Source organism: Hemibagrus wyckioides, linkage group LG11, assembly GCF_019097595.1.
Source record: "Hemibagrus wyckioides isolate EC202008001 linkage group LG11, SWU_Hwy_1.0, whole genome shotgun sequence".
In the NCBI taxonomy this organism is placed as follows: domain Eukaryota; kingdom Metazoa; phylum Chordata; class Actinopteri; order Siluriformes; family Bagridae; genus Hemibagrus; species Hemibagrus wyckioides.
In genome coordinates this window covers 25258816-25270422 of record NC_080720.1, presented here as the reverse complement: position 1 = coordinate 25270422, position 11607 = coordinate 25258816, and the positions used below count along the sequence as shown (strand labels likewise).

At 36.4% G+C, this 11607-nt stretch overlaps 1 protein-coding gene across 1 annotated transcript; it reads left to right on the top strand.

The window, feature by feature from the left end:
* Positions 1 to 4290: 4290 nt before the first annotated feature.
* fam210b (family with sequence similarity 210 member B) lies at positions 4291 to 11462 on the top strand. Its single transcript, XM_058404052.1, has 3 exons — positions 4291 to 4948; positions 7627 to 7799; positions 11057 to 11462. The coding sequence occupies exons 1-3, from the start codon at positions 4463 to 4465 to the stop codon at positions 11271 to 11273; spliced, it is 876 nt and encodes a 291-aa protein (XP_058260035.1). The 5' UTR covers positions 4291 to 4462; the 3' UTR covers positions 11274 to 11462.
* The last annotated feature ends 145 nt before the right edge of the window (positions 11463 to 11607 follow it).

Sequence of the window (11607 nt, the reverse complement as noted above, 5' to 3'; positions counted from 1 at the left end):
CTCATGTAGATAATATTACTAGGATAGCCTTCTTTTGTCTCAGAAATATTGCAAATATAAGAAATATAACATAATTACATGATACAGGATGTGTGTCCTTTTTTAAGAACCTCCATATACTTTTGACTTACATTAGTGACATATACATTTGCTAATATAAAATGAATTCTTTCAGTCTTTGTTTTTACTAGCTATCACATGGCATTTACTACCTCTAGTGTAGATAAAACACTGAAAAACAATGCTACATAAAAAACAAGATTGCTACTAAATTTTGTCCCATGACTGAGATAGCACTGTCCCTTCCAGCATATACCCCATTCAACTTCACTGAAGGAAAAAACTAACTTTCTCTGCTAAATTTCTTTTGACAGTAAAGCTAACTTTACCCTTGATCTCCCATTCGGATTAAGAGATCCAAACCTTAGACGTGCTACAGAAAGGGAGAGAAGGAAAAGGAGCAGTAGAAAAAAATTAAACATTGTGATATATGGTTAAATCTATCCCTGTTTAAACTTTCAGCTGGGAATGGTTTAATTTGCTTAGTGAAGTAACTCATAGTGAAGTAACGTTTAGTGAAGCAAGGTTTGGTGAAGCTTGTGCGTCATCTACACCATTCATGTTTAAGTGGTGTAGACGAAGCACCATCCATGTTTAATCTGCTGTAATATTGCTTAGTGCACTGTCCTTCACAAGTGCACTCAATTCATTCATTTGAAATTCAAACTACAGTTATCAACCTTTATTTCCCACCGATCTCTTAGAAAATGTCTTTGTTATGCGTCTGTGTTTGCTTCTTGGGCATAAGCTGGAGGATGTCCATATCAGACTCCTGTGCTGTTTGTGATCAACTCTGTTCTTTTACAGCTTCTCTAGCCGAGTCATGGCTAGTGTTGCCAGAAACATCTGATTAGGCATTTTGATTGTTCACTCTCTATAGGCAGCTGTTTACATGTGCAAACTACTCTTTTGTGACCTACATTTCTATTTTCAAAACAGTGCAGGTTAGCAGTGGCAAACAATGAAAGAATTGTCATGTTTCACAGAACGAGATTTCAAGGTTTGTGCCAGCGACTCTAAAAACATATATAGAGTTGCCATCTGAGGGAAATAACATGAATCAAGGCCTGATTTTTGCACACAAATGAATTGGATTTTATTTACTAGTTTGTCAGAGCATATAAACTTGAATTCTAAATCCTTGTCAGGGTTGGGAAAAAAAAAAAAAAAAAAAAAAAAAAAAAAAAAAAAAGTACATTTAAAATTGTTAGGCCTATTCTGACTGACTAAAATAAAGATATTGGAGAAACTCTTACCATAAACATATGATTGCTTTAACAAAATGTGTAATTAGCCAGATTTAATAAATAGCAAGAAAAACTAATTAGAACCCAGTACTATTTAATATTTGCTTAGCATGCTATGCAAAGCTAAGATTGTTATTATATGACAAAACAGGGACGGATGAGCTCTCATGCTTTTGTAAATCAACTGTCAACATCAGTGATCATGACAGGTGAAGCTGCACAGTCCTTAATACCACAAATAAATAGAACGCTCTCAAATCCAGACGTCCAGATGTTTTCGGTTATATTCCAGCTGTAGTGTCTTCGCTGGATACGGACAGGCATAGCAGGGTTTGTTTGCATATGCATGTTTTGAGGGAACATTATATGGTATGGCATATCCAACAAAGACTGTGTGTGTGTGTGTGTGTGTGTGTGTGTGTGTGTGTGTCGGGGTTTGGTGTGATTAACAGCAGTTAAATTAAATTTACAAAAGCTTCTTCAAAACCGACTACGCCACCTAGGGTATAAATGGAGACCCCAGGAACTCCCTACCAAAACAGGTTCGTTTTGCAAGGTGTGGAACACAGTGGAAAAACATCACCAGACAAAACTCAAATATACAATTCTTTATTACAAGTCACAGGGATACAGGAAAGAATAAACACAAAACCAGAGTCCAAAGTCCATGCTCAGTAGCAGTCGGGAGTTAAAACTCAGCTGGGCATCAGAAATCACAGCCACCAATCGTACTCACAGCAGAGCACTCCTTACTGGAAACACTGGCGCAGAAACTCTTCTTCTTCTTCTTCTTCTTCTTCTTCTTCTTCTTCTTCTTCTTCTCGCCTCTCGTTAAGCCAGTTCCAATTTCCCGCACACAGTACTGCCACTTCACACCTGTCCCCAGCTGGTCTTTTAAAGAAACAAGCGCTAATCCATCATCCAATCCCATCGCTAGTCCAATTAACCTAAATGAATATGTGGCTTGGAATACTGCCTACAACAAGAAAAGAAAACACAGCAACCCACACAAAAGCAAAACACCCAAAGTAAACACATGCACAAAGAAAAAGAAAATACACACATACACTATATTGCCAAAAGTATTCGCTCACCCATCCAAATAATCAGAATCAGGTGTTCCAATCACTTCCATGGCCACAGGAGTATAAAATCAAGCACCTAGGCATGCAGACTGTTTTTACAAACATTTGTGAAAGAATGGGTCGCTCTCAGGAGCTCAGTGAATTCCAGCGTGGAACTGTGATAGGATGCCACCTGTGCAACAAATCCAGTCGTGAAATTTTCTCGCTCCTAAATATTCCACAGTCAACTGTCAGCTGTATTATAAGAACGTGGAAGTGTTTGGGAACGACAGCAACTCAGCCACGAAGTGGTAGGCCACGTAAACTAACGGAGCGGGGTCAGCGGATGCTGAGGCGCATAGTGCGAAGAGGTCGCCAACTTTCTGCAGAGTCAATCGCTACAGACCTCCAAACTTCATGTGGCCTTCAGATTAGCTCAAGAACAGTGCGCAGAGAGCTTCATGGAATGGGTTTCCATGGCCGAGCAACTGCATCCAAGCCATACATCACCAAGTGCAATGCAAAGCGTCGGATGCAGTGGTGTAAAGCACGCCACTACTGGACTCTAGAGCAGTGGAGACGCGTTCTCTGGAGTGACGAATCACGCTTCTCCATCTGGCAATCTGATGGACGAGTCTGGGTTTGGCGGTTGCCAGGAGAACGGTACTTGTCTGACTGCATTGTGCCAAGTGTAAAGTTTGGTGGAGGGGGGATTATGGTGTGGGGTTGTTTTTCAGGAGCTGGGCTTGGCCCCTTAGTTCCAGTGAAAGGAACTCTGAATGCTTCAGCATACCAAGACATTTTGGACAATTCCATGCTCCCAACTTTGTGGGAACAGTTGTGGAGCTGGCCCCTTCCTCTTCCAACATGACTGTGCACCAGTGACCAAAGCAAGGTCCATAAAGACATGGATGACAGAGTCTGGTGTGGATGAACTTGACTGGTCTGCACAGAGTCCTGACTTCAACCCGATAGAACACCTTTGGGATGAATTAGAGCGGAGACTGAGAGCCAGGCCTTCTCGTCCAACATCAGTGTGTGACCTCACAAATGCACTTCTGGAAGAATGGTCAAAAATTCCCATAAACACACTCGTAAACCTTGTGGACAGCCTTCCCAGAAGAGTTGAAGCTGTTATAGCTGCAAAGGGTGGACCGACGTCATATTGAACCCTATGGATTAGGAATGGGATGTCACTTAAGTTCATATGCGAGTCAAGGCAGGTGAGCGAATACTTTTGGCAATATAGTGTATATACACAAAACACCATGCAACACAACCAATTCTCTCCTTATCACGTGTGTGTGTGTGTGTGTTCTGATCTGATTTAACAGTTTTATTAGGAAAATATGTTCTCATTGTAATTTGTTTATTAATACAGCACCATATAATTGATTCTCTGCTTTCCATACTTATATTGTTAATAAATGAATAGTTGTACATGCATTTAGAGGTTGCTTTGTTTAATTGGCCGACTGAAAATATTTTTTGTCAAATTTGTATTAATGCATATAGTAGTATAGGGTTATGTTATAGCGCTGATCTGTTTAATATGACGAATCTAGATGCGCTTTGTTTAGAAATATTTATTTATTTGTTAATGAAGTTATTTCAAGCAATAGTACATTTAGGTGATATTAAGTACAATGCCGATCAAAACCAGACGATTCCTAGATAGATACCTCTACTGAAGATGATCAAAATCCCTAAATAAAATGTCTTCCAGATGAAAAGGCTGGAGTCGTGCTAACGTCACAAATCATCTTACTGCAACTTTGACATTTCATATACAAGAAGGTTTGAAAGTATCGGCAAGGTCTCGCTACTGCCTGCTATTGGATCTTAAAAGTGGTATCACCCGCTATTACGTTAAAACCCGCCCCCGAACACACAGCTAAGAACCTCCTCCTGGTCTTAAAGCACAGGGGTGAGCAGTGCTCGGGTGTTGTGCCGTGTTTCTCTCTGTCCTCATCTGGTGTCTCTGGTTAGGTTAGCACGTTACCAGCATGACTGGTAGTTTTTGTTATCTTCGCATAAGATAAATCGTTTCTCAAAGCGCTGCTCAGTCGCCATAAGGGTTTGGAAGAGACAATGTTTCTGTGTCGAGGATCACGGTCTGTTGTTGCTCAATCATTTAGTTTGTATAACTTAGCTGGTTCGGTGCAGGTTGCCACAAACATACAACAGGACGCCATATGGTCATTGCATAACTCTAGCATTATTTCCGGCTCTCAAGTCCGTGACAGAGGCGCAAATAATGCTCATCATTTACGCCTTCTTCATGGCATGCTACAGGACGAATCTGGGAACAGCAACAAATATAAATATATGTCTCGTGCTTGGACGGCCTACAAATCGATTTCAAGACTTGACTTCATTTTGCCTTTTTCGTGGAGGAGCAAAGGTGGAAACACGGCTGACCTACTAAATTCACAGAAAAGCCTTTTTTGTCCTGATTCCCAAACGTGTATCATTCACTCCTCGACGAACGATCTCCTGTCAAGTGCGTTACCTAACGCTTCAAAACAGAACGAAGCGGACTGGACGAAGGGAGAACCAGCCACAGAGGTTAAAGAGGTAAATTCACCAAACGACAATTATTAGCTGTCCGCTTGTCATTAATTAGCGCAGATAGGTGCGTTTGATTCCTTTGTCGGTTTTATTTTGATTATTTTGTTATGACGTTGTCATGCATTCTCAGCTGGTCAGATCGCTCTGGGACACAATGACAACGCCCGCTCTGTCTGTGGGCTCATATAAGCGACAAACTACTGGGGACACTTCCTGAAGATGCATTAATCTAACAGGACTAACCCACATAACAGACTTTGTAAGAACGGTGTAAGAAGAACACGTTTATTCAACTTTAGTTTCCTTATATAAGAATATTATACAACACACACACACAGCACACACACCACACATGAGTTAGTCAAAAATAAAATTGTGGAATACTTTAAAACAACTAAAAAGTAATGTGTGAATGAAAATATGCCAAGAAGCTTGTTAAAACTAGAGAGGGAAAAGGAGAACATTTTAATTGATTATGTAATTGTTTGTTTAAATGTTTGTTTATTTAAAATTAATGCAAGATTAGACTGATAATTGTTTAGGGGTAATGCATACTGGAACGTAGTTTATTGAACAATCAGTGATTCATATAGGTGATAGATAATTAAGGTACATGAAAACTAATAATAAACTGTTATAGCCAGTTCCACAGGAGAAAGGAAACCAGTGTCATGAAGCTAAAACTGGTCTCTTTATGATTTCGTTTTTCAGCTACATGTCTAGATGTTAAGATCCTTGCTGCTGCATTTTTTTCTATTTGTAATTTGTTGTTGGAGGAATGGCAGGAAAAAACAAAAGCATGGATTTTCTTGGCATCTTGTAACCAGTCATAAGGTCTCACCCTGTGTTATATTCTTTTCATGATAGAATGCAGCTTTTGTAATGTTTCTAAACTTGTAGTTTAAAGTTTAGCCACAGTCAAGAATTGCACCAAGACTTTTAACTTTTGACTGTAGAACCAGTTTTCTGAGCTTGTTCCATATCTTATTTTTCTTTTTGATTCACTTTCATTTGACAGTATTTTTGTTTTTGCTTTTATTTAGTACAAAGTTATATTTATCCAGCCAACAATGCTGGACAAACAGGTGAACAGCTTATCAGCAGCACTTACATCATCTGGTGCTTCAAACATATGTTTAACTGTAGGTCATTCTGTAGCTGTGGAAACTCCATGACTTATAATAATCTACCCAGTGCAAATATATTCAAAGTAAATAGCAGAAAGTAGTAATCAGTGGTGTCCATGCAGTTGTTTTTCAAGTAATGCCCACAGTGGTCAGTTTCTATGAAATGGTAGAGATCAATAAAGGCATCAATTGAACTTGCTTATGAAGTTAGAGGAAACCTTTAAGTAATACAGATGGTTACATTCAATGTATTTGTCTGCTTTATTTCATTTTTGTTAGTATGCAGGCTTTCATTCTTATCTGGTGAAACTGATCAGTATGCTTAGTTGCCCTGAGATATAAAGACAACGCCTGCTCTGTCTTTTTGCTGATATGGGTTACATGACTGGGCAGTGTTGTGCAAGTTCACACTTTACCAGGATTAGCTCAAAGTTCATTTCATCCAGATAAAAATGAGTAAACTCACATTTGTAGTTCACCGTTTCAATTTAATTTTTAACCAGTTTACATTCAGTTTATTTGATATTTTTTAGGTAAAAAATGAGAATAAATGACTCTGAGCTTATCTTTAATAGATCCAGCCACCCAGATGGGACTGTGAGCACTATTTTCCAATTAAAATAAACTCTGAGCAAACAAACATAAAATTCTCTGTTCTTATTCTACTATAGCTATGTTCACCCATACACTAATGCAGTAACACAGCTGTAAACAGAATACTAAAAAAATCGCAGTGTTGGATTTACCTCCACTGACGTTGTTTTGACTTAAATCCTATTGACTTTGTGTTGGTTTTTGTTACTGATAATAATATATGAAATAACTGGTATGTGCATATTTGTCCAGCTTTTTGTGATATAGTTCCTGTTTTCAAATTGTTTGCCACAAGTTCACTATGGTTCACTCATAAAAAAATGAGCTTGTTCAATGAACACGCTCTTTGAATGTTCATGCACAACACTGTGCCTATTTACTAATATGTACTGCAGATTAATTAGTCTAACAGGAATACCCCAGTTAGCAAATATGCTTTTAACTGAACATCCCACAATTTTGGAGACGAAAATGCTCCAAACTAGTCGTCTATCCATCACAGTTTGGCACAGATCCTTATGCTTGCTGTTATGTTATAATAATGTTATGACTCATTGTGTGTTTGTTATTTATATATTTAGCATCTAAATACTTTCTGAACTTATTGTGTCCAATTAAATATGGAAATGTTTAAAAATGGAGGTTAAGTGGAGCAAGGCACAGAAGACTGAAGAGCTTGTTAGCAGAGCCCAAATAATCAGCTTTTGCTCCTATCTGTGGTCATGTATTGATCTGTGGTCATCTGGGCCCACTCAGCATTTTTCTACATACCATTTTTATAAATGCCATAGTACCATAGGCAGAATATGAACTGCTTAATAGTATCATGTGTTGCAGCTATCTGGAAATATCTGCACTTTTCTTATCACCTTTTACTTGTCATACGTCTGTGTATATACTAAAGAAGATATATATAATTACTGTGACATTTATTTCTCACATTGTTATTCTGTGTCTTATTAGGTACCGTTTTCTAAGAGTCCACATGGAGGAGCTGAAAAGCCAGACCCTGAGGAAAAGCAAAATAAAACAAAACAGCTGAAGAAAGTTTTTCGAGAATACGGTGCTGTTGGTGTTTCATTTCACGTTGGAATATCTTTAATTTCTCTTGGAATTTTCTACGTTGCTGTGTCTAGGTAAGGAAGATCTGTTTTTTTTTGTTTGTTTGTTTTAAAATGGTTTTAATTATCACGGTTGAAGCAAATGTACAAATACATTTTTTTTTATTTATACACATCTTATTTATGCTTTTATTTATTTGCAAGGTTATTTATTTGTGTATTTTTTGATATGCATTTATTTATTCATTCATTTCTTCATCCAGTATGCTAATTATCAACCTAAATCTTACAAGGCATTGATTGTGGGTATTTATTTGACCCAGGTGTTGCCAGGTCTGCAGTTTTTCAGCAGAACTAAGCTACATTTAAGGGGAGGTGATTTTTAAAACTATAGGTACTTGAGCATTTTTCACAAAATATTTATGAAAGTCAATTACTGTATGCAAAGTAAAGACTTACATATTTACATTTACTCTAGACATTTTTTTAATCGAGTAATGGTGTCGATTGTTTTGATGTTGTCTGGACACCACTAGATCCTTGCTGCTTGTACATTATGCACATTTGAACATGACAGACTTGGGCCTTAGGGTCTTAACTTTAACTTTATATTAATAAATCCAGTGAAAAAATAGATTACCCTCTCCAGACATCATTTTATAGTATTGAGGAAATTGAAATGTCATCAAACATCAATGGATTGACACTCCTAAAATGTGTCATTTTTATTCATAGTCGTTACACTTAAATGGGGAAACGCTGCAACATTACAGTTGTGAAAGTGCCACTTCCAGTGTTTCCCCAAATTAGGGGAGAAAGACACCAAAATGCTTTAATTATTTCACATCAGTATCATCAGAGATCCATTAAGACAGCATTATGGATTGTATGAAGACTGAAATCACAAAATGGCCTTAAACAGTTACTTAAATGCTACAGCATGTAAAATGCTGTCATTTTTAAATTAATTTATTTCCTGCATGGCCTGCATCTAACAGCACTGCACAAGCTAGCAGCATTATCTAGCAGGTATGTGTGGGGAAACCCTAGCATTTCAGCTATTAAGTTTGGCATTATAATGCCTTTCTAAATGTTGGCTCTAGATACTGAAAAATTGCAACAGGTCATAGATGAAGAGCAGTCAGTAAATAGAAACAGCCATGTTAACAGTACGTTGCTACTGATATTTAATTACATAATTTAATTAAAGTACATTTTTATCATTCTTAACATGAATAGAAGTCAGTTTCAACTTATTTGAATGAATATTTTTTAAGTGATCATTAAACTGAACAAAATTTCAAAATAAAAATTTCAAAATACAAAACAAATTTTAGTAATTATAATTGTATATTACTAAAAATTTAGTAATTATAATTGTTGGTACATTGTGTGGTCAGGCATGGAATATTATTTCAGGAATGCATATAGGCTTTATCTCTCTTCCTGTTATTTCTTTCCAGCATAGTTGGTCACATGACTGGCTAATTCATCAAGGAAGCAAAACCTCAGGAAAAAAAAAAGAATAACAAAGACCACTAGGCTAAAGTTCCTTTACAAGGCCTAGTTACTTTTCAACAATATATAAAAAATAAAACTAAAAAACTAAAAATAAATAAAAGTACATCACCTCTTCTAATGCTGTTTGAGTGTAAAATAACAATAAATACGGTATACAGAGTTGGTTTACATTTTATTTAAGATTTTGTACATTATAAGGGGATTTTGTGTAAAGCTGCTTTGTGAAAATGTCAGTTGTTATAACTACTATATAAGTACAACTTAGATTTTTAGAAAAAAACTTAACCTTCGTTTTCAGTTCTTTTATGGAGTCAGACTTTATGGATCCATCAAATTGTAAGTGCATTTCCTGTGTAAAGCCAGCTCCAGATCAACTCACAGATTTTTAGTTAGATTCAGGTCCGGTCTCTGAGCAGGTCATGCAAAAAACCTGTTCTTTTGGTTAAGCGGTTCCTTTGTTTATTTGGGTATATTAGAATTATTCTAGTGCAGTGAAAGTCATCATCTGCTTATTAGCAGAAGCCTGAAGGTTTTGCACTAAAATCACATGATATTTGTAGCTATTAATGATTCCTTTCACCTTGGTAAAAGCCACAGATCTGGCTGAAGGACTGACGTGTTTTCTCATAAATATTGCCCTCTTCAAATGTATTTGCTTAGTTCCATTCTGTTTCTGCTTTCTTGGTATAAACAAATATTATCTTAAATGTTTTGCAAACAATGCTGCAGTGCTGGGTCTGTGTTGGATTCCTCTTAAGGTTTCTTTCTCCTGTCATCACAGAGAATTTTTACTTGCCACCATCACCTCTGGTCTGCTCATTAGTGAAAAGTATAGTCCATATTTGAATTTCTGTAAAGGTCTATTGTGAAGAGCACCATTAAAATAGAAGTGAATTAAAATTCATCAGTTTCATAAAAAACTGGTGTGCAGTTTTTTTAGACAGCAACTCTATCAGAGTGCTGCCATGTTGGCAAACACAACAGAGAAGAAATGGCCTACTTATTATGGGCTGGTGTGTGGGTCTGTCAGAGAGAACATGATCTGGACTTGTGAATATAGTTTGGTTCATGAAACAATGTGGAGTGCCATGTTTGAGCATTTGAAGCATAAAAAAACAGATTGTGAAAACATTTCAAATATTCACAGTCTAAAATTCAGTCTTATCATGCACCCCTGAATCCAGCTCTTCTTTTTACAAAATGACTAAAATATATGCATATTTTCATCTCTTTTAACTATGGTTTGATATCAAAAATTCCCAGTGTACTGAATAAAAGAAACAATGACTTTAAAAAAATAAAAAATAAAAAAGCTGTAAACAAATGCCTCAGCTGACAGAAGATTTAGCACTCACTTATTATTAATGCAATATATTAATAAATATTTCTATTGCTAATAGAAGTGAGTCAAAATCACATCCACTCCCTGCACTCACAGCTGCTTGTGTTCTTAAACTTTTATAGCAATACATGCAAATAAGCTGTGTTGGGAACATGTTTTGCATGTTGTAGGTGCAAAAAGGTCTTAGTTTGGTCTGGCTTACTCAAACATTTACGCAAAACTTTAACTGAAGATTATATAAAGAGGCCGTTGAGTTCGTGATTATTTCAACATACCATTTGCATTCTTTAAAGGTGCCTATCTTGAAAATGTACAATTTTAGGCTATTTCTGAAATAAATAAACTACAAAGTGTACAATAGTATGTGTGACTGTAGATTTTTTTGTGGTTTTATTCTCTTAAATTAAATGTGCTTTATTTTATTATTTAAAATAATGCTTTAATGTGCTTTATTGTTTGTTCTCCTCAGCGGGATCAATATGGCAGATCTCCTTTGCAAGCTGGGCTTTAGTGAGGCTGTGGTTCAGTCAAAGATGGCTGCTGGCACTAGCACATTTGTGCTCGCTTACGCTGTTCACAAACTCTTTGCTCCAGTTCGGATCAGCATCACTCTTGTGTCCGTACCACTCATTGTGCGACATCTTCGGAAAACTGGTCTCTTCAAATCCTTACCACCTCGTCTGTGAACAAGCAAATTTGTTTTATTTGCATACTTTATTATGCTTTTATGCAACTATGTCTGTTCACCAAGAATGTGAATGTGTTCAATAATCTGCTGTAAGGTTATATAAGTTATATATAACCTGTCTTGAATTATATACATTATATAAATTTTTTGTACTATAAATAAAATGACTTATGTTTTGGGATGAAAAGCACATCTTTTTCTTTATTTTTTTCATTATAATTATTATAATAATAATAATTTATTATTATTATTATTATTATTATTTTCATGAACTGGATCCCAGTAGGCAATAATAGAATACAAAAAAAAAATGACAGTAGCAGCCATGAATC

Bases quoted from the DNA above. Each gene is read 5' to 3' on its own strand.
- fam210b (XM_058404052.1), top strand. From the start codon at position 4,463: ATGTTTCTGTGTCGAGGATCACGGTCTGTTGTTGCTCAATCATTTAGT. The intron at 4,949-7,626 runs GTAAATTCACCA...GTGTCTTATTAG, and splicing joins CAGCCACAGAGGTTAAAGAG to GTACCGTTTTCTAAGAGTCC. The intron at 7,800-11,056 runs GTAAGGAAGATC...TGTTCTCCTCAG, and splicing joins TTCTACGTTGCTGTGTCTAG to CGGGATCAATATGGCAGATC.